Here is a 27845-nt window from a genome sequence, read left to right as displayed (position 1 = left end):
CTGTCTGAACTGTTTACAAAGGAGGAATCTAATTGATATATGTTATCCCCAAATGGCGTATAACCTCAAATTTTTTATTTTTAAATGAATAATAGCAAAACTATACCTATGGGAAGATAAAGTATTTATAGTGCATACAGTTCTTTGGAAAAGCTCCTCAGCAAGGCAGTCTGTCATGTGTAGCAAATGCCCGGTGATTAACGCACGGTCAAGGACAGTAATTGACAGTTATGATCCTTTTTGGGAGTTAAAATAGGGCTCTGCTATCTGGGTGTTACCACTCTTTTAGCAGAGTGGCCCTGAAGGTACAAGCTGTAAGTTAGACCTAATGTTTCCATGGCTAAAGTTCAGATTAATACATAGTTTCATTACCTAAAATAAATGTTTTTCCTGTAAATACTCTTCTTCACTTCTCTGCCATTACTGCTTATAAAGTAGTTACTAAAAACAAGGTCCTGATGGTCACTATTTTGCTCAAGTGATATAAGTTAAGCGAGACCGCCATCCTTCACTCTACTTGTTTGCTTCAGAATATGTTGTTTTTTTTCCCTAAGAGTAAAAACACCCATAGTGAGATTTTGACTTTCTTTAATTTAAAGATTGTATTACAGAAAAGTTTAAGTAAGGAATCCTTATAAGGATTAACTCTTGACACAATATATTGCCAAGGTACAGTGTAGCTGCAAGGGCTCTATGTGAACCTTCATATAAGTTGCTTTCTTACATACACAGTCGCTGAACAACAAAAAATGGCATTCGCCATTTGTAAGAGAAGACAGTGGTATTTAAACAGTCCTTTTACCAGTGTGTTCTGGTTTTCCCCGAATTAGAAACACGCCGTATTAAAACTGTAAAACTCTATTATACAGGAAGTTGATAGAGATGAATTTTCTAAAGATTGCAACTGATGAAACATTAAAATGAAAACTAAGGAGTGTTGATTACGTAGAATGGCTTCTCTTTTACTGGCAGGTCAAATATACTAGAAACATACAAATAGTTTTGATAATCTAATTCCAGATGAATTCAAAACACTGAAGTAACATACACAGGCTAAGAGAACTCAATACTGTTCCAAGGCACTTACTGAATCTCCATGACTAGATGAAAACCAGAACAAATTAGGTCTGACAATTAAACAGTATATAATATAAAAATAACCTTTTGCTTACAATTTACAAAATGTATTACAATCTTTATCTCTGCTAACCTGCAATTCTGGCTGTGTGTGTCCAGCAATTTTTGTAAAAAACCCCAAAAACTATTTTCTAAAACTTCAGGGCAAATAATTTACAAATAAGGTACACAAAAATTTAGATCATGCAGAGATTTCTTACATCTTCTGTTAATATTTTATGATTGCAACTTTATCAAATTACATACTTACTTGCCCTGTACATATACAAAATAATGCATACATGGTAATCAAACGTTAGCAAAAAGTAGTCCATAAACACAATCCGTCAAAAGTATTACTATATTAACATATGTCTACAAGCAGCGTGTAACAGGGTTAAAAGACATTAAGGCAATAATACTTGAAGTTACAAAATAAATCATATGCAATACTTTCACCTAAGTGTAATAAGGCAGGTAGATGGCCCCAGCAAAAAGTTAAGTTGTAATACTGGAATCCACTGTTGTTGAACAATGTTTAAGGTTTTGCATGGGATGTACTGTAAGAGCGTACCATTTGGTAGCTAGATCTACACTGCTCTGTGTTAGTTTTCCCCCCAGAAAGTGGAATACTATTATTTTAGTTCTCGGTGGCACCTGAAGTTTTCCAGTATAATTTATTGATAGTATGTCCATTGGTTCTTGGATCATGTCCATTCTGAAGGTGGCTCCCTTGGTCCTCTGGGCTTTCCACAACGGTTACCAAAACCTAAGGAAAGAAATGTATTTAATACTTCTGTCCCCTCAGACAATGCAGTCTAATAAATGCTGGTGGAAGAATCACTAAGACATGCTCCAGCTCCTAAGGAAGAGGTTTATTCTCATGGCTAGAAAACAACTGCATAGTGTTAGGAGTTCTAAAGGCACTATGGCACAGGAAATAAAAACATTATGAATTTATATATTATTACAGTTCACTATTTAAGCCTCACCTGCAAAATACTTCTCAGTAAATACAGCATTACTGCTTTTGTCATCATTTATTGCTTTTTGTTTTCCTTCTCTATGTACCAAAGCAGTTTCCTCAGGTATCATTTCTAAAAGTTTTCAGTGCTCTACAGAAATTATATCCCATTTGACTAATTCTATATTTCATACACTCTGAAAAAACAAAGCGAAGAGTCTCAAAATCACTTGTTCTGAGAAAAATTCCTTTGGCAATGCTAAAGAGACAGCAGGCTTATTTGGCTGGGTTCTGCACTTCAAGTTGGAGGGAGGTTGCTGCAGCAGCTATCCAAACTAATACTGCTAATGAATCTTCTAAATTACCTAGTGATTACACTTTGAATGTACTGTAATTACCAATATCTGTTACTTCTGCAGGAAATTCTGAAATTTGACCTCTTGTGTCACTGGAACCAGAAAAAGAAGTCTGAGGTAAAATGTCAGTTGGTGTTTTGTTGCTTCTTTCAGGTCGATCTGGAAGACACACAAACACACTTACTGCAGCATCCATTTAGTCAGCACTAAGTGAACGCTATTTTTAAGTACAGCTCAGTCCTGAACACAACTTCCATTAAATATTCTTTACAAAAATAAAGATTTAAAAGCTAATTTCTCGTTTATTAAAAAACACGATTCAAAATTGTTTGTGAAACAGATGTTCAATAACCATGACATATTGTCTGCCAAATATGGATTTTCTTTATTTTTAAGGTGTGTAAGGATATCCAAAATCCCATCTATTTATAGCAAGAGCTGACAGTACCACTTCATACATCAACATAAAACATGTGTTTGTATTCTTTCTTCTAAATGTGCTTAAGAAAACCTATGTTGCATTACTTGTATAATCAACCACCCTATTAGCAAAATCTCTAATACTTCTGAAAAATGTTATTTAAAAACAAACTACCAGGTATTTAGGAGGCAGCTCCAACTGGACTGTGCAAGTCCAGTCAGGGATATGCAGATATGGCAGACGGAGCTTACAGCAGAAGCAGGTTGCTGCCAATTTAAACATCATCTGACAGACTACACTTCTTACTTTTCATAAGATCAGAAATTATAGACTGGTAAATATGCAAGATACAAACACACACACATCCCTGCTGAACTTGTATCAAGTTCACTCCTGTCTTAATGAAATGAAAGAAATTAATTCAACTTTTACAATTTCTACTGCAATAACACAGGGTGGTTCTAATTAAGCTGAAAAAATATTATAGTATGCATTTAAAACCAATATTTTTGGTCTGCATTATTTCAAGAGTTTAACATTAATTTTTAAGTTAAAGTCGTATCTTGTTTCCTCAGAAAACCCTAGAAGCTTCAACACAGAAGGTCTTTCCAGACATGCCAGTGTTTTGACAATATACTTGGGTATCATCAGAGAAAAAGTCAAGTTCAGACAAATTTTGTTCAGCAGGGAAGAATGATTGTTGAGTAAGAGATGCGCTTGCACAACTACTGCAAATTTTAGAGATTTGCCAATGAAAATTAAAGCATCACGGGCTGGAAGTAGGTTCTGAAGTAGTCATATAAATACATTTATTTCAAGGTTAGATTATGAAATATTAGTGAATTTCCAGGAGAAAAGCTTCCTCCCTGGTTGCTTTCTAATCTTCTAATGAAAATATTTCCAAAACACACTATCAGATCAAATGGTCAGGGTTACCTGAACTTTCCACTCTCACAGGGTTACTGTAGCAGATCAACAAATGGAAAAAAAAATATTCCTTTGTGTTATTAAAAAAGAAAAAAAAATCTTCTCCATCACTTACCCGGTAGTACAGGTGAAGTTGTTTTCAAACCCTGTTAATGAGAAATAATGAAAATAAATTCTATAAAGTGCTGCCAAAGTATTAAGAGAACACCAGGAAATTTAAGATGATGAAAACATTTTAAAAAAAATATACACATCCATGGAGAAGTATCTACTTGTTCCTACATTTCTGACTTCCTATAATATTGAGAAAAAAAACGCTACAGTAGTTCATAAAGAAATTTACTATCAGAACCTACTAAGTATTTAATGAAATGTTAGAATCTATCACATCACAAATTATTTGCAAAATTAGGTAGTTGAGTTCCTCATACTAATCTACGTTCCTGAAAAGTCACATCTTTTTATGGGAATTTAAGTCTTGTGTAATGGTGGCTGTAAGATGCATTGGGGGTGCATGGAAAAAAGGGCAGGATTTACATGCTTTTGAAGTTTGGCCAACTGTTTTATGCTGGATGACTGAGCAACTAGTAGCCCTGACGCAGAAAGTAAAATCTGATGGGCAGAAAAAGGGTTAAATATGGACATAAGGCAAAACTTCATCAGGAGGCAAACAGAGGCTACGAAGTCTCCATCTCTGGAGGTTTTCAAAACCCCATGGGTTAAAGCCCTGAGCAGCCTGATTCAAGTCCCTTATATATGCAGCACATATATATATCTTATACATGCAGACCAGACTGCAGTTCTCTAGCTTGAATCAGCCTATGATCAAGTAAGGGCAGACAGCACGCTCCATAAAGGCAGCATATCTACACTCTTAAGGCTGTAATTCAAGGTATATTAAGGATGACTTCTATAAAGATTGTTGAACTTGGAAAACCAGATAGCTCTCCTAGAAATAAATTATGCTTTTATCACATCAGTTCAGGAGCTCAGGCAGAGGGAAAACTGGGTAGTTGCAGATGATCAACAGCTGTAACTGCTCACAAGCATGTATTTTGCTTTTTGTTGTAGCTCCCAACCACACTAGAAGTGACCGATTAGTACAGCCTTCTCTCCTACACTTACTGTGGAGACTGCTTGTTCAGGGAGATGCTGATCACGTAATAAACTCCACTCCGACTGTGCAGTCCTAACTGGCTTCAGCAAGGGTGTACCTAGGAAAAATTAAATCAAACTTAACATACTCAAGTTCTCTCCATAAGGTGGCATTAGAACACAGCACTAGGAATGTGCTATAACGCAACTTTTTAAAACTAAATGCTTGTAAAAAACATGAATTTCTCTTCACATGGAGAGCTTTGAAAGTAAGGGGAAAACTCCACAATATAATTCAAAAACACAAAACTGCAGTGTTTGCACTGTGGATGTTCATTTTCTTCATTTGGGGGTTCCTACACACAGAAGTACTTTCTTGTTAGAATCATGTCTTTAAAATTCTGTATACTAGCTGTGGCAGCAGTAGCAATCTAAAAAGACATACTAAGTCAAGAAAACACAAGTCAGGACAGCCATACCCATCCTGTGCTGACATAATGCAAAACCACAATCAAGAGCAGAGATTTATTCTTTTTAAATTTGTGTTCTCACAGAAGAGAAAGAGATCTACAATATTCCAATGCTTATGATGCTCAGAGACATATTTCAAAACTTGAGTGGTTTTATGCTGAAAAACATCTATATTAACTACTTCGGTCAAAAATTTTTGCAAGTTTCACCAAGTGACACTAAAACAACAGCCTCAGTAATATGACACCTCACTAGTTTTTTGGAAGATATCAAACATCAAACGTAATTTATTACTTCACTTCAACTAACCCTTTTTTTTTATTCTATCATTACTGTTTTGATGAATGAAATACAAAGATATAAGCACATCATTTCTAAGTGTCAGTTTTCTCTTTCAGTTCCCTTTTGATACAGGCAAAGAAGAAACTATGTTAAATTTAAATAAACTGAAATAATTTACTAGACGCACTGCAATATTAAATGTCATCGTCTTTCCTTTGCCTGCAAGGAGAATCAGATAAGCGTTGTTCATGTGTTTTCCCATTCCCTGCCTGGGAGCAGTAGGAGGCTACCTAAAATAGCTGGGGAATCCCCTAACTGTATTGCATTTCCCCACTGGATCTCATTTCCACAGCCTTTAGATTGAAAACCAGCTACACTAAAGTCAATATTACAGTCTCCAATACACCCAAATATCATGTAACAGCATGGTTAGGCAGAGAATGAGAAATAATTTGACTGTGTTCAATGGCTTTTTAAAGTTAAACCTCAAAATAAGCTATTAAAGTTTAGATTCCATATATTTTACAGTTTGCCCCAACACTTCTAAGATTAACCAAGAAGCAGGGGCATTAAAACACAATACTGAAATGTATTTCACATTTTATCCCCAATTATCACAAAGGATTAAGAACTCACTCTGTTCACTTGCTAATACAAATGATTCTGGTGTTCTTTCTGGGAGCGGGGGCGAGGAATCGTCACAAGTATCAGCATCTAAATCAAACATGACATTTATGTAAGTTAAAGAACACACTTAAAGTTCTTCCTTATACATTTTTATAAGTTCATCTTTTGACACGTGAGATCACCCTAAACTTGGTATGAAATTCAAAGCAAAAGGAAAGTTTGCTCTTACTTGTTATAAAACATTTTGTTTGACTATGCTAACACCCTGGGAGCAATTCCATGCTAGCAACACTATCTTCACATTAAAGGGTTGAGAACCAGTCTGTATGTGATGCAAAAAAGGCAGAACACACATTCAACATAAATCATTTCAAGAAAACACCCTCAGCAACCCCAATGAATACTTTTCCTTCCTTCTTTCAGCAACAGAATATAAGCAGAATTAGCAGTCTGCACTGGGGTACCATTTGCTTCTTGAACAAGTAACTTGCCAGTAACTGTAATCACAGTAGTTACTGTAATTTAATTGCAGCTCATTACACCTCTATTTGCAGCCACTGCAAGTGAGAGTTAAGCTCATTACAACGCATTGGCTCCTTGAACTCCTCTGCACACATCAATAACTACACACAGTCGGTGCCTGCCCACTGAACCACTGAGGAAGTTCCCAAACCATGGTAAGAAGGAGTGTTGAAAATTCATAGAATAGCTGGGGTTGGATGGGACTTCAAAGATCATCCAGTTTCCAACACCCCTGTCATGGGCAGGGACGCCCCACTACATCAGCTGCCCAAAGCCCCATCCAACCTGGCCTTGAACACCTCCAGGGGATGGGGCAGCCACAACTTCCCCAGGCAACCTGTGCCAGTGCCTCACCAATCTCATGCTGAAGAAATTCTTCCTAACGTCCAGTCTAAAATCTGCCCCTCCAGTTTGTACCCATTTCCCCCCTTGTCCTATCCCACAAAGCCTTTTATGAATAGCCCCTCTCTCAGCTTTCCTGTAGGGCCTCCTTCACATACTGGAAGGGTCGCTATAAGAGCTCCTAGGAGCCTTCTCTTCTCCAGGCTGAACAGCCAACTCTCTCAGCCTGTCCTCGCAGGGAAGGTGCTCCAGCCCTCCATCATCTTTGTAGCCTCTTCTGGACCCATTCCAACAGCTCCATATCCTTCTTACGTTGAGGATTCCAGAACTGGACACAGGATTCTAGATGAAGTCTCACAAGAGAGGAACAGAGGGGCAGAACCACTTCCCTTGACCTGCTGGCCACTCTTCTTTTTATGCGTGAGCTCTTCGGCTGTGCTGGCGACAGCAACTTGCTGCTGCTGAGCAGCGATTTTTATCTTTTCCTTAGATAACTCTAACCACGCTTACTTCCAAAGCCAACACAGCACAGCTAGATTGCACAGGACAAGGACATTAAGCAAAGCTGCTCTTCAGGCACTGCATGACAGTAAGTTCTAGGGAAGCTCCAAATTAACCACTTGTCTGAAGCTTCAAGTCTCTGTTTTGCTTCCCAAGCCTAAGTCAGGGCGCCCCAGGCCAGCTCCCACACCAACAATACAAACTAGTTAAATGGTCCAGTGCAAGGTTTGCTGGCCATAAACAAAGAAGAGACAGAGGAGATGGCTACCACCATTGCCAGTAACACATTCTGTCCCCAGTCAGTTCCCCCTTGCCTCTCAGGTACAGGCTACACAGGCTGTTCTGGCAGCAAAAGGCCCACTCCTGCCTACTCAAGGAACGTGGAGTCGAAATGAAAGGTTTAAACAATTCAAAGAAGCTGCTGTCATAAGACCTCAACTGACAACTGGTATTCTACACAGGACTAAAAAAAAATGAACACGGCATTTCAACTAATGAAGGCCACAAAGCTTGCCCTGACAACATGCCAGCAGTAGGGACAGGAAACTCCATCAGGTTTTGCACAGCACTATGTTCAAAGTGACTTCTCCGAGAACCCGCTCTGTCTCAAGTTTACTGTACAGCATAAGAAAAATCTTCATTTATCAAAATAGTCTTTACAAAATTAGCAAGTACAGTCACCATGGAGTATGCACTAACTGAAACTGAGGGTTTGGGGGTTTGTTTTAATTTGTTTTGGTGTTTTTTGTTGTTGTGGGGGTTGTTGTTTTGGATTTTTTTAACCTCAGGGCACAACTACTTTTCACTTAATTTGAATTAAAAAGAATTTAATCATGTGGTAAGATCATGCACCAACAGATATGGTTAAGCAACTAGGGCGCTGCTAAGTTCACAGGCAAGCTTCATTGAGGACTGTACATGCCCAGCTGCAGACAAAAGGGTCCCAAATAAGTATGAAAATGAAAAACACACTATTAAACATGGTTTAGGATTACTGATGCAAAGCAATCTACCCTCTATTATTGAGTCTGAGATGGATTAGCAAGAGCTGCAAAACTGAATATAAAATGGGAGTGTTCACTATCCTACAAAAAGGAACAGATAGAGCCTCAATAAGAGATAACTATAAAAAATTAATATCAACATTTAAGCCATTCCTGTGAAAACAACATAGCAGCAGCACAAAGGCTGCGACAGTTATTTCAGGATGTTTCTGATACGTGGTTACAACAAAACAAATTCCTGAGTGACATTTTGCCCAGCTCTTCACCATACTTATGACATATCATTTATTGTATTTGCATATTCTTAGAGCATATACATAAAAAGATATGCAGAGAGCTAACAATTTTCAAACAGTGATAAACGATGATTGCCCTGGGAAAGAAGGAAAAAAAGTCTGGCTAAAAGCAGTGTTGGACAAATACTATAGCACACAAATCTACCACAAAACAACCCAAGGAGAACTGCTTGGTATAGATGTTTAAGTTACTATGACACAAACCATTTCATCTTTGCTATGCAGAGCTCTTTCAAAGTGCCACAGGCTTAAAAACACACACATATGTGCAAGTATTGTTTTGTGTGTATACATAATATTACAAAATCTATAGAAAAAGATTGTTTTCAAAGCTGCAAAATATTCATATTTCATATATGACTTTTAGTGAAAATGTAGTTAACAACACATTTTTTCAATACAACTCTGCATCTTGCATCACACGCTGAGCTCCATTTTACCTCGGAGTCACACAGTCTGCACAGACTCCTGAAGCAAGGCCACTGCTTTGAGGAGCTCCAAGTACAAGAACCTGATCGAAACACAGAAACTCACATTCTCCTTTTAGTTCCACAGCCTTATTACCTGCTTTGTTGAACTTCACACATGCAGTTACCAAGGCCTAACTAGTTAGCCCCAGGTATGTCCTCCATCTGATCTAAGTGTGCCAGCCTAATCGAGACCCGAATCTGCATGTTCTAGGACTCTTTTGCCTTCAATAAATGACGTAACTTTTTGCAGAAGCAGTTTGAAGATTCTTGCTCAAAAAAAATCCCCAAAGCAGTAAAAGATTAAAAGCAATTGCATAATTTTCAAAGCAATAGAACTTGAATTTTTACATGAGCAGCAATGTTACTTTGTCTCCTCCTGGCCACATACAGCAAAAGAGGAAAGCAGGGCTAAATATTTACAACACTACTTAAATGCAGAAGCCAAATCATGAGCAACGTCAAAGACCAATACAGTGAAAGAGTTAACATCTATATTTTTAGGACCAATACATCAGTCAGTAAGAAAGAATTTGATGTGTGTTTGGATAAGCCTGTTTGAAATATTCCAACTACTCAGAACTGCCATTTCTATACACAATTCCATTAAATTGGATGTGAAAAAAAAAAGGCACCAACCAATTACACAGAAACCTGCAATTAAGAATACCTTCACGTCTTATAATAAAGCTTTTCAAGTAGCTGGTCTGTAGTACCAACAGTGGACATAGTTCACATACAAAACAAGAACTAGAAGGCAGTGAGTGGTACCTCTTCTGAGGCTGCCACACCCTACTCAGTTCAAATTCACATTTAGAAAAATGCATTTAAAAAAAAATTATGCTGTCCAAGTATAGAGATGCAACCAACTAAAAGAACAAAAGTTTTGAACCACAGCAAAACCTACCTTTGCCATCTCCAGAACATGTTACAGCTGTTAAGTCTTGCCTAGCAATAGACATTGGCAACACTTTTCTGGCAAAAATATTTTCAGTATTAGTGGCAGCAGAAACTGTGGCACTTGCAGTTGAAACATTAGATGCACTTCTGCTCATGGCTTCGTCAAAGTTCATCTCATCTGTGTCAGAATCATCTGAATGAAGAGGATTAGTAAAACAGAGGGGTGCTCGAACAGTAATAGTAGTATGATCAACATTATCACTGGAAGGATGTTCAATTGTCGTATTTGATACCAGAGAGAGAGTTTTAACGCCATGACATAAGACGTCTGAAGACACGTCTTCAGACACTGATGTACGCAGTGCACGTTCAGGCCCATGCAGTGACCACGTGGCATGTCCCTTTTCTGCCAGAGGCAGACGATCTGGTCTCGGCGGAGTATCAGAAACCTGCTGGCTCTGCAGGCTTTCTGGTGAAGGTATTAAGGCTGTGCTAGACTGTGGCACACTGCATTCCATACTTGAGTTTTGAGAAGCATCTACAAATGAATCCCCTGAAATCTGTTCCTGTGCCTTAAAGCTCTTATCAGTTACACAGGATGACGCAGGCTTAATTTTAATTGCATGTCCCCTATTTAACAGGGAGTTCCCATCAAAGCTTCGTGGTCCCTCCTGAAGAGGTACCTTCTTAATTTCAAAACTTAAGTTGCGTTCCAGCCTTTTCTCTGCACGTTCACTGGGGTCATTCTTCCCTGAATGTTCTGTTGATTTATTATAATTCTCATTGAGGTCTGTTGAATGCTCCGACGAAACCATGTGCAAAACTGGCTTTGGATGATATCTGTCATTGTCCTGCCACACAGTAGTGACTGTCGGATAAGCTGATGGGGGAGATGGTGTTAAGATTGGTGGTACCGGCTGAGGCTCTGGAGGCTGCAAGATTTCTTCTTTAGCATCTCCTTCTACAAGGCAACTGCAAAAAAAACCAAAACATAATTGTGTAAGCTTTTTGTATTTTGACAATATTTTAGCTATCTATGCATCTATCTCCTGCTTTGACACAAAGTGGGGTGACTATCTCTTTCACTTAAGCGAGAGCAAAGCTCCAACCGCATCAGCTCTTTTCTTCCTTTTAAGCCAGCAATGCTTGCTTGCTGGACTGTGTGAAGTGCTGAGCCTGTTCTGCAGTAGTAATGCTTTCATACCAATAGTAAACTCCCAAGCAGGCTTCCACTGCATAGACAATGGTTATAAAACAACAGCTAACAGAGTAGGCAAGAAATAAGTCAACACACTCAACAAGTCTTTCAGAACATCACAAAGAAATGCATTTAGGCCACAACTAATCCTCACTGATAGCTCAAAGATTGCTCACATCCTTCCTCAGAGCATTTTTTCAAAGACTGTAAGAAAGGCCCTCTTGTGGCAGGAGTTCAATACTTTCTTGCTTGCTTTCTTAATAAATAGCTCAGAGGAACTCAGCACATGGAATTCAATTTTCAATAAAGCCAGGAAAAAATTCTGTAAAAAAACCTTACAGCCTGTTTAATACACAATACCTTCTTTTGGTTTTATTTTTCTCCAGAAGGATTTCATTTTATTTGTGTATTTAATAGTTTCTCCAGAGTTTCAAGAAAAATGAAACCAAATTTAGCTGCTGTAGAAAAATCTTCCACAGCAGAATATTAAATCCAAATTACAGTGCATATCAGTGAGACCACAGCACTTACTACAGCTCATCTTAAACTACTTAAAAGGAGAAGCTCTTCAAGCATACAGTCAATTTACTTTCAGATTAGACATAATGTTTGACTACAAACATTTTGCGCAAATGACTACTGTCTTGTCTACAAAGACTAATTATGCATTTTCCTTCAGAGCCTTTGAAACTATTTCCTTTCATTAATAAGACTGGTAATAGAGCGATAACTGAGGTGCAAAACAAATGAGTGTGAAGATCACAAACACTATGAAATAATTTCAAGAAATTATACTTTCAATCCACGCAGATAAATCAAAGCACAATGGACTATGGTTTGCAAATGAGCGTGATTTGGCCATGTGCTTGAGCTGAGAAAACAGCCTATTTTATATACAAAGCTCAGATCACTTCCTACTGTTGGCAAAGATGCCCTTCATGATGAAGTAATAAACCTTCTATACAGGCCAGCACATAATGACCAAGACAATAATATTTAAAAAACAGATATTCCCATCCCTGATAGGGGAACAGGCAATTTCCAGGGTCACACAGTTTTTACTGACAAGTTCAGGTGGTCCCAGCACCCAAGTAACTTGAACAAGCAGGAGTCAGACAAATCCTCAGACACCTTTGGTTATTTCTTTTTTTTTTTAAAGATAATCTGTCTCAGAGGCACGATGAATCACCTAAATCCAGCTCTGCAGCAGGAGACTTGGATCCTTCCCTTGGAGATAAGGTTATAGCAGGACATTCTCTTCCCTTAAAAATTAAGTCACCAGTAGACCTTGGATCATACCTTCCTTTCATGATCCAACATCCTGAAGAACTGAATCCATTCAGAAGAGCATTCACAGCACCCTTGTGAAACAGTTTTATTTGCAACTTAATTCAAGGCTACACACCAAATACCAGAAAGCAGAGGCTTCCAAAAAGGCAAAAACTCTTACTACTGGCGAGATGACAGATCACTGACAGTATTATTCTGCTGCATTTGTGTAAAACACAGGAGAACAGAGCATATATGGCAGATCTTAAAGGCATGCCAAGAACAACTCTCACGCTGTAAGGACCAACAGGATGATATGCAGATTATATTCCCTGGGCTTTCAAGTTATTTTAGATGGAACTTCCATAAATAACAGAAGTAGTTAATCATAAATTACTAACTTATATGAAGAATGAGAAAGAAAAGTGTTCATATTTTAGACACTTGACCAATTCTGTGGAGGAAAAAGAAATCTCATTATGAGCCATGAGCTACAAAATGAAACCACACCTGTAGAGACTATAGACTAAATTTGACATCCAAATACAATTTGCCATTCAACACGAAACAGTAAGAAAGCACAGAGCTCTTCCACTATCTGTCTTGCTCCTACAAATCTTCCACAGAGGAAGCTCAGGCTGAACTCAGAAGTCTAATATAGGCCTAATAAATTTCAGCCACTGCAGGGGAGCTCCGAGAAATCTCAGCTGGATCATCATAGTCAGTCACACACAAGATGAGCAGAAATAAGAGGCGTGCCTTTGAAGCCCTTTTCAATCAAACAATTACCCAGACAGAGACAGACTGTCAGTAATGTCAAAACATTAATAAGGCTGTTTAGAGCCATGGACAGGCAAGACCAAAGAAAAGGCTTGCTCTTAAAATCACATCTTGGCTGACTACAAAACATAAATACTTCACAAGAGACATTATAAAACTTCATAAATCAATCATTTCACTTTGACGACTGACAAAGCCTAACATCAGTTTCCTGCATTCGTTAATTAAGGCATTTGGCTTTCCAAGACAAGTCTCCATCTTCATCTTGGTGCTCATAGTAAGTCAGAAAAAGCCTTTTTACTTAAGAGAACATGGGCTAGTAACATAGTTCTGTGGGCCAAAGAATTTTCCACCTTCTCATCCAATATTAATAAGAAAATATTAAAGAAACAAGTAGTAAGGCTTATAAGAATAATGCAGAGTACCAATTTAAACTCCATATCCTTTCAGTATTGCATTATCCAGCAATCCATGGTGAGGGTTTTTTTCTCATACTGGTCACATATACCAACCTATCTTTGAAAGACAGCATGAGAGGAATCAAGAATGATTAAGAAATCTTGATCGTATATACAAAAAGGTTCCTAGAGAAGATAGTGGAAAAATAAAAAAAAAAAACAGAGAGCTACGAAACTCAACTGCTACTTCTTCCCCAAGTGCATTAAAGTGAAACACAGAAGTGTTATTTATCAAATACACTTTTTGTGTAACACTGGAATAAATTCAACAGTGGGCTCATCCTTAAGATTTATAGGAAACAGGGCTAAAGACTTTGCAATTGCACAAGAATTCCTGACTGTCTGTTCACAAGTGACAGGTATCAGACAGATACTGTCTGCGTGTCATCTAACAAACAAAATCCAAGCAACAATACTAGCTTCTCTACTTTCAAGCAAAGCCTGAAAAGGACTTAAACAGTGCAAGTTCTTGAGACTATCTTAATTCATGTGAAAAAAAAATAAGAGGCTGCCTCACACTTAAATTTCCTACAGAAGTGGAAGCATACATGTCTTGGGGTAGACTACAGCATGAGTTTCATCCTTGTAATTTTATTAGCATCAAGCTATAGTAGTATGGGATGGATAACCAAAATCCTTATATATTGGACACCAAAACTGAAGAGAACTGTTTAGATTTTCCATTTACAAATGCCCCCACCCACTGAAGTACTGCAAACTCCCCAAATTCCAAATCATCTTCTACAAGTTACTATATCTTTGTGCAAAGAAAAGCCCAGATCCCCCTGCAGTTCTCCGAGGTGTCTTCTTCTATCCTCTGCTGTCTGATTGCTATCACAAAGGGTTCGGTCTCAAATTCCTCGTCTTCCTCCCCAGCCTGTGCTTCTATACTGCTGTCTAGCTTTACACTAAGACTGGAGGAATACAAACCACATCCAAATAAAAGTAATTTGCAAACTGTTATGCCTTCAGTTGTTCTTGGAAAATCAACAAGCTTGAGAACAAGTTGTCTGCTTGAATCAGTAAAGAAAAGCTGAGCAAAAAAACCCCAAATCCGAAGTCAATCTTGCTCTAACTTAATACAACTTAGGAAGACAGAAGAATTTCCCTTGGATATCTCTCCACTGTTCCAGGGCAGAAAGGAGAAAGGAGGAACAGAGGGATGGAGGGAGTTCACTTGTTTAAACGGTTACATGTTCCCTTTACCAGCAGTGATGCTCATCAGTTATCTCCACTAAATCCTCCTCCTGAAAATGAGGTTTTTCCCTTATTGACCTCATTCTCCTGACCCAGAGTCATATACGCAATCAGCAAAACTAATGTCTTATCTGGTACAGACATAACATTAAGCATTACAATTAGCCAAAGAAGCAAATTAGCATTAAACTAGATATGACAAGATTATAGGCCCATAATACCAGTAAAAATTCATGAAGTTCCTCACCGATTCCTGTTTAATGAAACCGCACTCCTGTTAATCAAACAAGTAAACAGCCCCCTTAGAGGCATGTGTAGAATTGATGACACAGGAAATACTGCACAAGTCAGCAGCTCAAAAATTGTGTAATCATTTTCCTCATACACAGCTTAACAGAGCTATTAAAATGCTCCCCATTATATTTTAAGTTAAATTTCATTCCTTCACTCTTAAATGAGAGCTTACAGCAATCAAATGGGAAATTCTCTATCATTCTTCGCCATATTAATATTCAAGAATATCCACCCTCAGAAAATGAGATGCTCAAATAGCATTCTGATGTCTTTTCTTTCTTTCTTAAAAGGAAATAGATGCCAACAAGGATTTCCTGGTTTTCTCTGAATATGTAACAACTTCTCCATTTTAGTGACATCATAGTATTATTATTTTGCATGTTCAGCATTGCAAATATAATTTTGTTTATTTTTACTAAGCAGAAATATTAGGGCATGTTTACTTTTAAGAGGTCTTTGTTTGGCAGTAGCTTTCTCTAAAACTCTGGCCAGAAAATCTTGAGTGTTTTGGGCTGCTGCATAATGCTTTCTTTGGGCACTTCCTCTGACAGCTGTGCTCTATAGATACTTCTCCTCCCGGGGCAGAAAATTATCTGATGATGAACTACTAATATTATTCCAAACAACAGGAGACAGTATAGTAAAGACAGCTTGATTTAAATCACCAGGAAACTAATAGAAAGCTCACGAAAGAGGATATTGAGTCAGTGAACCGAAGAATTCCAGATTGTTTAAGAAAGAAGTAAGCTTTCCCATATTTGACCTTCAAATTATCCTCACATTGCTTTTACATATTGAAAAGGAAGTATTTCTCAACTACATTTCTAAAATCACACTGTGCAACAAAAAAAAACAAAAGCCTTCTCATCACTCAGCCTTGACAGTGCTTCTTCATATACAACAGCTACCAATTATCTTGTAATTCCACTGTCTCGGCAATTCCTTGTACATAACTGCATATGTAATTTCCCTGGGCGATCAAGGCAGCTTTTCCCCATACGCTTTTATCGCCACAGAGCCTCAGCAGCTGATGCAGTGCCTTAGTGCCAAAAACCCTCAAACTTCATGGCTTATCAGCTGTCAGGTAAATCATGCATTACATAATAATAAATCCTTTAAAATGTCACAAAAAAATTATAATTTGTCAGAAGTACAATAACTTGTCAAAAAATCTTCCCATAACTTACCACAACCAAAAAAGTACAAATGGAAAAAAACCCACAAAATCAAAAAGAAGCAATGGCAACACTATTTTTGCTTTTTTTTCTGCAATATAGCCTACATTTTCAGAATGTTTTAAGACCTAAATCATTCTAGCCGTAATGGAAAAAAAAAAAAAAAAGCTATGTTATGGAAATAGGCCACCATGGGCTCAGATTTAAATGAAATTTGGCCAGTGTTCAAAAAAAAAAAAAAACAAAACCACCCTTAACTAATCCATGGTTATTCTATGCAGCATACTGTAGGGTTTTATTTTCAAATAAAACACAGTGATTCCAAGGTCATGGAATGCAGCTGCTACCATTAGCCAAAAATAGAGAACAAGCTCTACATCCTCCCTCATAATTAAAATAGGAAAATTAAACTCAACATAAGCAGACTGAAGCTAGACAACCACATTACTCTACTTAAGCATTAAATCACTGCCATCCACGTGGAAGAAAAGCAACAGTTCAATGAAGTGCAGTTCAAACTACACTGCAGATAATTTATATAAAAGTGTAAGGAATTCATAAAAATAATGAACTAGTGCATTTTTCCTGTAAAAGTTACTCACATGAGCCTTTCTGGTTTTTTAATGGTGACACACACAATTAAAAACTGCGGTAATTGACAAGGAACTCCAATCAATGTTTTTAATCTTAGCTTTTGCAAGGCTTGAAATGAAACTATTACATATAACTCTTGATACGTATTTTTAAGTCATTAGATTGAAGTCCAGCTATAATTTGACGTCAACTTGCTACAGCATGCTACTTTTTCTCCTTCAGACAGTAGGATGTACCGCTTCATCACAGTGCATACAAAAAACTCCCTCATCTTTCCTTTTTGTGACTTTGTCTCAGTTCCTCCATTTCTTTCAAATTGCATTCGGTCTTCAAAATAAAAATTTTTCTATAGGCAAGCCTTATTAAAATAAACCCCTTTCTCCAGATACTTTTGGATTAACTACTAAGTACACAAACATTCCAAGGACTATTCCTTAAAGGTATTAAGATAAATTACCAATTCTAAATTCTGAAGTATCAATCACTGCTATTAGATTTGAAGGAAAAGCTCCAATTTCGCAGTCATGTAAAATCATATAAAGTCCTAACATGCAAATTTAAAACTTTACAGTCCTACATCTTACAATAAAGTAAAAACTTACATCTTCTTCCTGCCTTTACCTGAAAACAGTTGAATGTGTCTAGCAAATAATGCTCTTTACCCCACCAAGTCCTTCAAAAAAATTGAACAGATGTAATTTCAAGATGACTTTTGCGAGAAGTAACCAAACTGCAAAGCCAAGCCATTTCTCAAGTAAGGAGCTGATGTATGCACTCATGAGTTGTTCTTGTTCACCTTCATAGTAATCAAGGAGTGATATTATTTGATTTTTTTTTAATGTTGACATCAAATGCAGATAGACGTTAGCCTAAATGACTCTGCTTACATATCATAAAGCAAACATGGATTAAAAAGTTAAGATGATAAAAGTTTGGAAAGCAATACAAATTCAGAACCTCTACAAAACAAGTATAGTCATACTCTTCGTGGTGAGTTAATACAAGTTAAGAAAATTTTAATACAATATCAATAGTGTAAAGATACTTGTAACTTCCAAGAAGAAAGACATAAGAAGCCTAGAAAAGTACAATTAGAAGTTACACTTTGTAGCAGTCCTTCCCCAAGGCATCCCCAAGCAAAGCAAGTACTGAAAGGATTAATTATGCCTCTCTCCATGTAAGCATCCGATCTTATATGGCAGAAGTCTTCAGTGGCATTTCATCCTTACTTAGCACAGACACGAGAGTTAACTTCATAATAGCTACTTCTAAGAGGAATACATCTACAAATATAAAGACAATACAGACCTTACCTGACCCATGATCCTGTCACAAACAAGAAAAGAGACAGGCAAGAAAGCCACCTTTACAGGAAAGCTCTACAACGTACTGAGCAGTTAGCCAGTGAAAACTGCTGTAGAGGAGATGTCACCATCTCACCCAGCAACCAGCCTCAAGACTATGGGCAAACAATTTAGAAGAATCAGTCATTACCATCTAAGCAAATATGGCTTTGTCTGATAACAATAGGGAAAAAAAGCATCCTGAGGTCAAGAAATATAAACCAACTTCTCTCCTGCTTCACCAAGATCATCTTATGCGAGTTCACCTGAAACCAAGCTGGCACACAGTTCAGTTCAGTATTAGTCACCAAAGTCCTCTTACTTTAGAAAAACGGCAATCGTTGAACTTCCTCTTAAATAAAAGGAATGCAAGTTGCCTTACTAATCACTCATTCTAAATCAAACCACAACACAGCATATGAAGAATGAAAAGCCTTTTCCTTTCAAAAAAATATTAACTTAAGCAACTTGTTTGTAACTTCTTCAGAGACAGTGCAGGTACAGCTCAAGCACACATTTGGCAGACAACATAAAAATGTTATTGAACAAAATATTTTAAGCAAGTTCCTACACAACATTCTTAATCAAACTAAAAACGTAGGTTGAGCTAGATTATTTCAGAGTACCTACTGAATGTGAACTTATCCGTAAAGGCAATGACTCTTAGACACTTGAAAACATTCACTAGAAAAAAGATGTAGACAAACACTTAAAATAGTTGTACTGAGATATTTTTAGTCATAGCAATGTAGAGAAAAATAACAAAAGGCACATGAAGAAATAATGGTAAGACAATGGATTGGGGGGGGGAAGCTAGAGATGCAATAAGGAGATGGATCATGTTTAACAGTTTCCCTTCTCTGTACAGGGCTTAAATTAGAATTTTTCACCGATTTTGCTCTCCCATCCTCCGCAGGAAAAGGATGTCAACCTGTGCCAGAGCATCCACAATATGCACAACCTGGCTCCAAGTCTTGACTGAATCAGGCTGCAGATTTGTAAAATTACCTCCCACATCAAGTAAATACATGCTCATTAGTGGGCATTCTGAGCAGATGTGACTAATTGCAAATAAAGTCTTTTCTCAGAAGTGTCTTCCATGAGGGGTGTAATTAATTGCTGTTCAAAATAATCTATGTTAGAAAAAGACAACAGCCTTGCAAAAAGCTTCCATTTATTCACCTCTAAGGAACCAATCTTCCTGCCAGTGCTGGCAGATGGGAAAGTATGAGTTCATGGAAACAGGCCCAAAAAAGATCAGCTTTTATAAGAGATTAAAAGATTTTCACTTAATAATGCAGCAAGTAAAAAACAATGCAATGCAGATAGGACACAGCAGATGTGTGCTAAAACATGGATTATGCACAAAGGATTATTACATGAGTATCTAAAGATGATAAAAACGTAGATACACCTAAGATTATTTCAAGGGACTAATAACGGAATTATCTATTGGACAGAAACGATACCTAAGTTCAGTGACTTCAGTTTCAATAAGAGCTTGGAACCCATCATGAACACATCTCTGTCGTCATCTTTATCTACACAATTGAATACAATCACATTGCCATCAATCTAAATAAGGCAAAAATGATATTACCTAGATAGCACAAACTATGCCATTTGTTTGTGAGAAGCCCCAACTAATTTTCATCTCTCTTTTAATGTCATATTCTCCACTAACTTCTGCCTGACATAACTAATGCTAAGTTAACTACAACAGCTACTCATGTTCTTACACTACTGTATCACTAATGGTTGCTATTATTTCCAAAGCTATCTTACTGGAAATATCATCCCTGGAGACACTACAGAAGCAGAGCAATAGGTTTGTCTATGGTAGCTCTCCAATACCCTCATTACAACACGCATTATTCTAGATCTGGTCCAAATTACTAGTCAATAGCAAAGTGGAATACTTCCATACCCAGTTTTAAACTGCGTGTATTCTTGAGAAGGTGGTGCTGCAATACTGAACATATACATAAAACAGTGCTAACCAGTCAGAGACACCAATTTTCAAACAGCTTTCTAAGTCTGATTACATTATATATATAATTACACACACTTAAACTCCCTCCTTTATCAAACAGAATATTTTACAATTTAAATTTTAAATTTTAAATTGTAAAATTTACAATTTTATCCATTTTGTTGTACAATAACACTACTGTCATCTTGCTAGCCCCTCGAAAATGGGCTCACTTTACTGCATCATTTGTCTCCTGTCAAATACAGTACTGGAAAGATGGGGTTAATTCTCATCTTCTACCTTTAATGGTTAAAGTATCGAATGAATGGGAATTACTAATACTGACCTACTTGCACTACTTCAGTCTGGCTATATTTTAAATAACTAAAAGTTATACAAGAATATGAAGTGACCGGTGGTTTCTTATGTCATTCCACAACTTGAGAAAACTCAAATGCTTACCTTAAAAATCTATTTAACTATGGACAATTTAGCAGGGGCAAGATAATCTGCCAAAGGTCCTACAAGCCTTCCAGAAACTAGTTAGCAAACTTAGGCACTTACTTTGGGTGAGTCGCTTCTTTAGCTAACACTCAGGTTGGGTGCCCATTTTAGGCAGACGAATTTGTCAGTTCACATTTACTTTTGGCTTCCTTCAAGTCTATGGATTTTAAGAGCTAGAGAGTATTGGTTTTTTTTCTGTTGAATAGAAGAACTGGCGAAACCAATATTTTCTCTCAATAAAGGAAGGCATTTTGTTGGCGTACTCTAGTCAATAGCAGTACTGCCTGTGAGGGAACACTTTCTTGAACAGACAGATATTTTTCATTATGTTTTTGCCACCAAAAATGAGAACTCAGTCATTATTTGAGCCTATTTTGAAGATTTTTTGCTACTATCACCTAGCAGATTTACAGCATAAGTAGATTAACATACCTGATTACTAAAGTGCCATGCTTGTCTACGCGTGTCCAGTCATTGACTGGTATCTTCAAACAAATACTTTGCAAAGATATTAAAGCGTATATTCACAGAGCTGATTACAAGACTTCTATTTGTATTACATACATTTCCATATGTTAATAGAAAATTTTGCAACTTCAAAATCTTTAGAGTATCAATAGTTTTATTCTACTTTTTATCTATGAAGCACATCAATCTCTCAGCTTAAAATAGCATATTAACATCACTACCTACCTGCGGGTCCGTGGAGGCTTTGGTGGAGGAGAATCCTGTTTCTCAGCATCTGAAGAACTGACAGCATACTCTGTATTATTTTCATCCTGATTAAAAGAAAAAGTTTTCATTCATGGCTGTAAAGCTGACACACAAAATTCCTAAACTGTGAGGTCCAAAGATCCATAATGATACCTGAAAATCATATATGACTACTACATATTTTTGGCTATCATATAGAGATCACCTCTAAAATTACATACAGATTGAATTCTACTCTAAATTCACAGTATTTTCAAATTTTTGTGAAAAACATTGTTTTGCATGTAATTGTATAACACAGTAGAAAAATTCTCAATTTCAGGTTAATACTTTCAGGTTAGTAGTAAGCAAGCTCCCTTATGACCTCCAGATCACTCATATTGAAAGCACTTTGTCTCTAATCAGCCCAATTATTTACACTTGTACAATCGGTCCATTGAAGACAGGGCTAATTTACGGTGCAGTAAGAAAATGAGAATTTCAGCTACCGTAAACTGACAAGCAGACACAATCTAATGCATTGTTCTAAAAGACTTTCAAGTCATCTCCCATTTGTGTACAATGAAGTTTAACTTACTCAAAGCATGATGATTTTTATTTTGTTTTAGGAGAACGATAAATACACAAGCTCCATTTTATAGATATATACATTTATAAATGCAGGTATGCATACACATTTGTATGCACGTACTTACAAATATTTTTGTGAGTTAACTGTGGTAGGCAGATAAGACCCACAAAGCCACTCACTCAACTCCTCCCCTCCAGCCACTGAAGGGGAAAAGGAAAGGCAAGAAAACCCATGAGTCAAGATGAAATTGTTTAGTAAGCACCGGAGAAGTGGGAGAAGAGGGAAAGAAAACAAACAAAACAGGTGATGCAAATGCAACCACTCACCACTTCCCACAGGCAGACCTATGCCCAGCCAGGTCCTGAGCAAAAACTGGCTCACCTCACTAAGCCCCATCCTTTTCCTTCTTTACTGCTGAGCATGATGTTATACGGCATTATGGAATAGCTCCTTGGTTAGTTTAGGCCACCTGCCTGGCTGTGTCCCCTCCCAGCCTCCAGTGCACAAACACTGCTCAGCAATAGCTGGGACATCAGTGTGCCATCAGCACTGTATTAGTCACAAATCTAAACCACAGCATGTCAAGAGCAACTATGAAGAATATTAACTCCAACCCAGTCAGACTCAGTAGAAATACACGTGTCCACACGAAAATAAATTTAACATGCAAGAGCCTAAAGCCAATAAACTATTTCCATATATATGCCACAACCAAAGTTCCAACAAAATCAAGGAGGATCTTAGTGTTCTCTTGAGTTTAATATGTATTTTACCTAGAAGTTTTTCTTCCAGGAGCTTTCTTTTGAACAGCAATTTTAAAAAAGAACCTCAAATATCTCCAGTCTATATAATATATTTCAAAGCACAATACATGCAACAAGGCCCACTACCTGCCAGTCTACCTGTTCCAACTGGGTGACAGCCTGACCTCTGATCTCACAAAAGAAAAGGGAACGTCAGTTAATTTCTGCTTCAAATAGTTGCATTAGAGTTGTGTGAGCATTTTCAGCTTTGGAAGATAAACCATAACTATCATGTCAACAGCTAATTACCTCATTTAAATTTAGACTCACTAGTTGCATGGTTTTAATTTCCATTACTAGTCTTAAAGCAGTTATCACAACACCGTCTGTTAGTGTGAAAAGTCTATTATCAAATTCTGTTCCTCTAAGCTTTCCCTGTGAAGAAAAGCTAAATCTTTAAATCTTTTTGTTCTTCACTAATCTCCCCCATTAACTAGCTGTCCAACACAACACTCAAGAAGTACTCTGGCAAAAATATCCTATTGTTCCCATCTTGATGGCTTGTGCTAGCCCTTTCAGACAAATTGCACAGGCAGTTCATTGTTCTGTGGACCACTGGCTGTGTTTTTTTCACAGTGAGATTCAATCAGCAGCTAAAAGCCACTTACATTTAGATGAGCACAACTGAAGCTCCCATTGCCGTCAATGAAGGTTGGTCTGCTTTCATAGCAGGATAGAATAGTTTGGGTTGGAAAGAACCTTTAGAGGTCGTCTAGTCCAACCCCCCCCTGCAATGAGCACAGTTATCTTCAACTCAATAAGGTTGCTCAGAGCCTTGTCCAACCGTGAATGTTTCCAGGGATGGGGCACCTATCACCTCTCTGGGCAACCTGTTCCACCACCCTCATTGTAAAACATTTCTTCCTCCTATCTAGTCCAAACCTACTCTTTTAGTTTAAAACAGTTAACCCTTGTCCTATTGCAAGAGACGCTTCTAAAATATTTGTCTCTATCTTTCTTAAAGTCCCCTTTAAATTCTGAAAGGCTGCTATAAGGTCTTCCCCAACCCTCCTCTTCTCCAGACAGAACCACCCCAACTCTCTCAGCCTGTCTTCAGGTGTTCCATCCCTCTTATCATTTTTGTGGCCCTCCACTGGACCTGCTCCAACAGCTCCATATCTTTCCTGCGCTGGACACCCCAGAATTAAACACAGTCCTTCAGGTGGGGTCTCACCAGAGCAGAGTAGAGGGGCAGAATCCCCTCCCTTGTCCTGGTGACCACACCTCTTTTAATGCAGCCCAGGATACGGTTGGCCTTCTGTCTTGTTTCAGCACCACAGCATATCCAAGTTTCACAAAGCAGAGGGATATTGGAGTGAGACTCCATAGAAGGAGTTCCTTCCCCTTACCAGCAATTTCTCCACCTCACAACAGGTCAGAAAAGTATTCACGTCCAGTTCTGCCAGTTCAGAAGTTCTGAAGGACAGATTTCTTATTTATGAGCTCAGTTTTTTAAAGAGTACTGGCAAGGGAAACGGTGTGCCTGTTGGATCTGGTGTAGACTAACTTGTCCACAAAACAAACCAGCAGCTGCATCCTCATCCTTCTATGTTTGTAAAGTGAAGTGTTTGTGAATAGAATGCTTCCTGAGATATGCTTTTCTCCCAGGCAGAAAGAAAGGCCCGTTAAAGAAGCTAACATATGCCATTTTTTTTTAAACTCTGTGTATACAGCAAGAAGCTGTTTCTAATTGAGACAGGGAGAAGTAGCTGAAGAGGCACCGACATTTTTGCTACTAGTAACAATACGTATAGATACACCTTGCAAAAATGCATTTAAATTCAAATGTCTGGGGCACATCCGCAACCAGAGAGAGTTTACAAAAACAATTCCAGAAAAACATTTTAAAAACAAACAAACAACGTGCACATAATGGTACTTTTAGATTCAACACCAGAAGAGAAGTCAGTGGGTCCCCCAACTTCATACACTGGGAAGAAGTCAAGTACGTGTGTTCAAGAGTTTTCACTTCTGCATTAGGTTAAAATCAGGATCAGTTCATTCCACTGTAGTCACATTACATCAGGAGTGAGAATGCTACAGGAATTATCACAAAAAAAGAGGTACTTTGCTACTTTGTTTGATTAGCTCAATGGAGCAATGTTTCTGTGAAGGCTTCACTTACTCTTAGACAACTCATTCCCCAGAGTGAAACTTTCATCATCTTCAACCTTTGAAGGAAAATCCTTAAGGCACTAACCAAATGCACTAACCCATACAGGGAAGAAAACGGTGCTCATATCAACTTTATTCTGCTGTAGGATTTTTAAGTAATCATAGTGCTTAGTTACTACTGGACCTCTTCTTGGCTTTTACTGGAGAAATACTGCCTGCTGAACTCTCAGAGCAAGTCTGTTACTTGTTCTCAGTTCTGTGTCACAATTTGAGCACCCTGGAGTGATACCAACTCACAGCTTTTCCCTTCTGTCATACAACAAAATAAGTGAATTGGCAAACATGTAGAAAACTAAAAGGGAGCAGAACAGAGGAAGCTCAACTGTAGAAGTGAATGTAGGGTAGCTCATGGGGCTGACCTCATCAGTTGAGAAAAGCAGATGGCAGTATTAAGAAAAAGCCTTCCATCCTTCCTAATCACAGCTTATTGGCATGAGTCAACATACTTCTTGCTTCTCTAGACAGATGTTGTATTCCCAGGCAGAATACAATTTTAAAAAGTATCAGCTTAGAAAAAACAGGACAACATATGTAGTTCACAAGGGCCATCGTGCAGAATTATTATTATTTTTTAAAAGGGATTAACAAATATGCAATTCAGTCAATTAAATGTGTGTTTAGCTCAGTGCCCTGCTTTCTTTCAGAAGCCACCCATCCTTTCATGGCAGGCTTCTCATTGTAAAACAGAAACCTGAACAATACATGGGTAAACAAAATAGGAGCTTTCCCCAGCCCTTGCCTCCACATTCATCAACTACCAAACAGCTCAGTAATTCCAATGTCCTTGCTTATAAAGAGAGCAGCTACTCGCATCAAGTGAAAATGCTCATGGTTAGGAATTGCTAGGTATTCTGTTAAATCACATAAAAGACATATATATGAAATGAGTGAATATCTATGAAAGACTATATTAACAAATGAAAAGACCATAAAGTCAAATACTTAGAATTGTACATCATGTCTAGTCTACAACTACATGGAGTAATTCATGTTCCTGTGGTAATGCAGCGGAACAAAGAATTCTCATGGCAGATGCAGTACCTGAATTCAACTTGCTAAAGTGACACAAAATGTGCTGTCATCTCCAAGGATGGGTCTGTTCCTCACCTACTTCCTCCTCCAACGGCTGAATCCCCAAAAGGAGTTCTCACAAACTTTGAGCAAAGGAACGCACTTTTAGACTGAAATTTCACAGACATTGTCTACAATTCAAAATCTTTTACCCAGCAACCGTAATGCATAATTTTCTTTTGGAACTCACAGTGGAAACATTTAATGTCACTCAGAATTTTTCTGTACTGGCAAAAGTAATAGCAAACTTACTGCAAAGAGTCTTCCAGAAGTAATCTCATGGTTTCCCTTAAAAGGAGTTGAGGCATTCCTTTTGCTCTTATCATAAAGCAGCATGGGAACCACAGAGAATCAGATCAAAAGAAAAATATTTCAGACTGAAATGTACACTCAAGTGATTCAGATTAAATAAAACTTTCCAAGTATAAGCAACAAGACAAATGTCTCCGAAGACATATATAATATTTTAGAATGCTACAAGGGCCAAAAATATCTTTAAGCTGCAAAACAGCAAAGAGAATTTGAACAGCAAAGTCTGTTCACTTACAGTTTCCAAACCACTAATGTTTTGAATATCAACATTCTTCTTATAGCAGCCGATTCCCCCACAGCTTCTAAAAGCGTAAGCAACTGCAGCTACAGAATTGTGTCACATTTACAGGAAGAAATGCAAGAGATGCTTGGAAGTACTAGCAATGCTGTATTTTGGAGAAAGTGTCTATTAGTACAGGCTAAGGGATAAGGGTAAAACAAGGACCTGCAGTACTATAATATCCTTCTATTGTCATTTTATTGGTTTTTGTCTTTTGACCAATTTTCCTTTTTCTACACCCAGAACATCCAACCTGATGAAACACCATTGGATTCAGACTTTCCAAGTCACCCATGACTCAGTTCAGAGAGGAGATGCCTCTCAAATAACTCACAAAATACTCTGCTGACAGAAATCTGACCAATACCCTATCCTATGATCAAGATACACCAGCTCACATGTTTCAATGCTTTTGTAATTGTTTGATAATTTTAAAAAGTCCTACTACTGGGGTAGAAGGTGGGGAAAGAAAGTAGTTTGTATTAGATTATCAAATTTAGCACGTGGCTCTTATCAGAAGAAAATTACTTCTGAGCTGCTATTTCATCTTTGCTGCTGTGTGGAATGTTGAAAGTAGTCTATCTGGTATCTGAAGAAAGCTTTTCTCCATATAATTCCATTTACATACTTACATTCTAAGCATATTTATAGCTCTATACATTCATAATACTGTACTCTTACTGTATAGCTGTACAATTACTACACTATACTACAAGATATGTGCATTTTCTACACAGTTTTGAATCCTTCTACCAAATTCTAATAGAAATTGTAACTGTGATCTAAGTCTATTTGCAAACACTGCACGTTGGGGTTTTGTTGACTTTTTACAGTACTGTCTGCA

The 27845-nt window shown here is 37.7% G+C and overlaps 1 protein-coding gene across 1 annotated transcript in view; it reads right to left on the bottom strand.

Annotated features, from left to right (window-relative positions):
* Positions 1–571: 571 nt before the first annotated feature.
* PTPN12 (protein tyrosine phosphatase non-receptor type 12) overlaps positions 572–27845 on the bottom strand; it is a 78903-nt gene continuing 51629 nt past the window's right edge. Inside the window, exons 12-18 of the mRNA XM_054071291.1 lie at positions 21769–21854; positions 10299–11263; positions 6269–6346; positions 4910–4998; positions 3900–3930; positions 2479–2595; positions 572–1885 (exon numbers count right to left, since the gene is read on the bottom strand). Of these exons, the coding sequence (XP_053927266.1) occupies positions 1824–1885; positions 2479–2595; positions 3900–3930; positions 4910–4998; positions 6269–6346; positions 10299–11263; positions 21769–21854 (1428 nt within the window). The 3' untranslated portion in view covers positions 572–1823. The remainder of the gene's footprint in view (positions 1886–2478; positions 2596–3899; positions 3931–4909; positions 4999–6268; positions 6347–10298; positions 11264–21768; positions 21855–27845) is intronic.

The sequence above is a fragment of the Cuculus canorus genome, chromosome 1 (assembly GCF_017976375.1).
Source record: "Cuculus canorus isolate bCucCan1 chromosome 1, bCucCan1.pri, whole genome shotgun sequence".
Classification (NCBI taxonomy): domain Eukaryota; kingdom Metazoa; phylum Chordata; class Aves; order Cuculiformes; family Cuculidae; genus Cuculus; species Cuculus canorus.
Note: the sequence above shows the minus strand (reverse complement) of the source record. Positions and strands in the feature narration are given on the sequence as shown.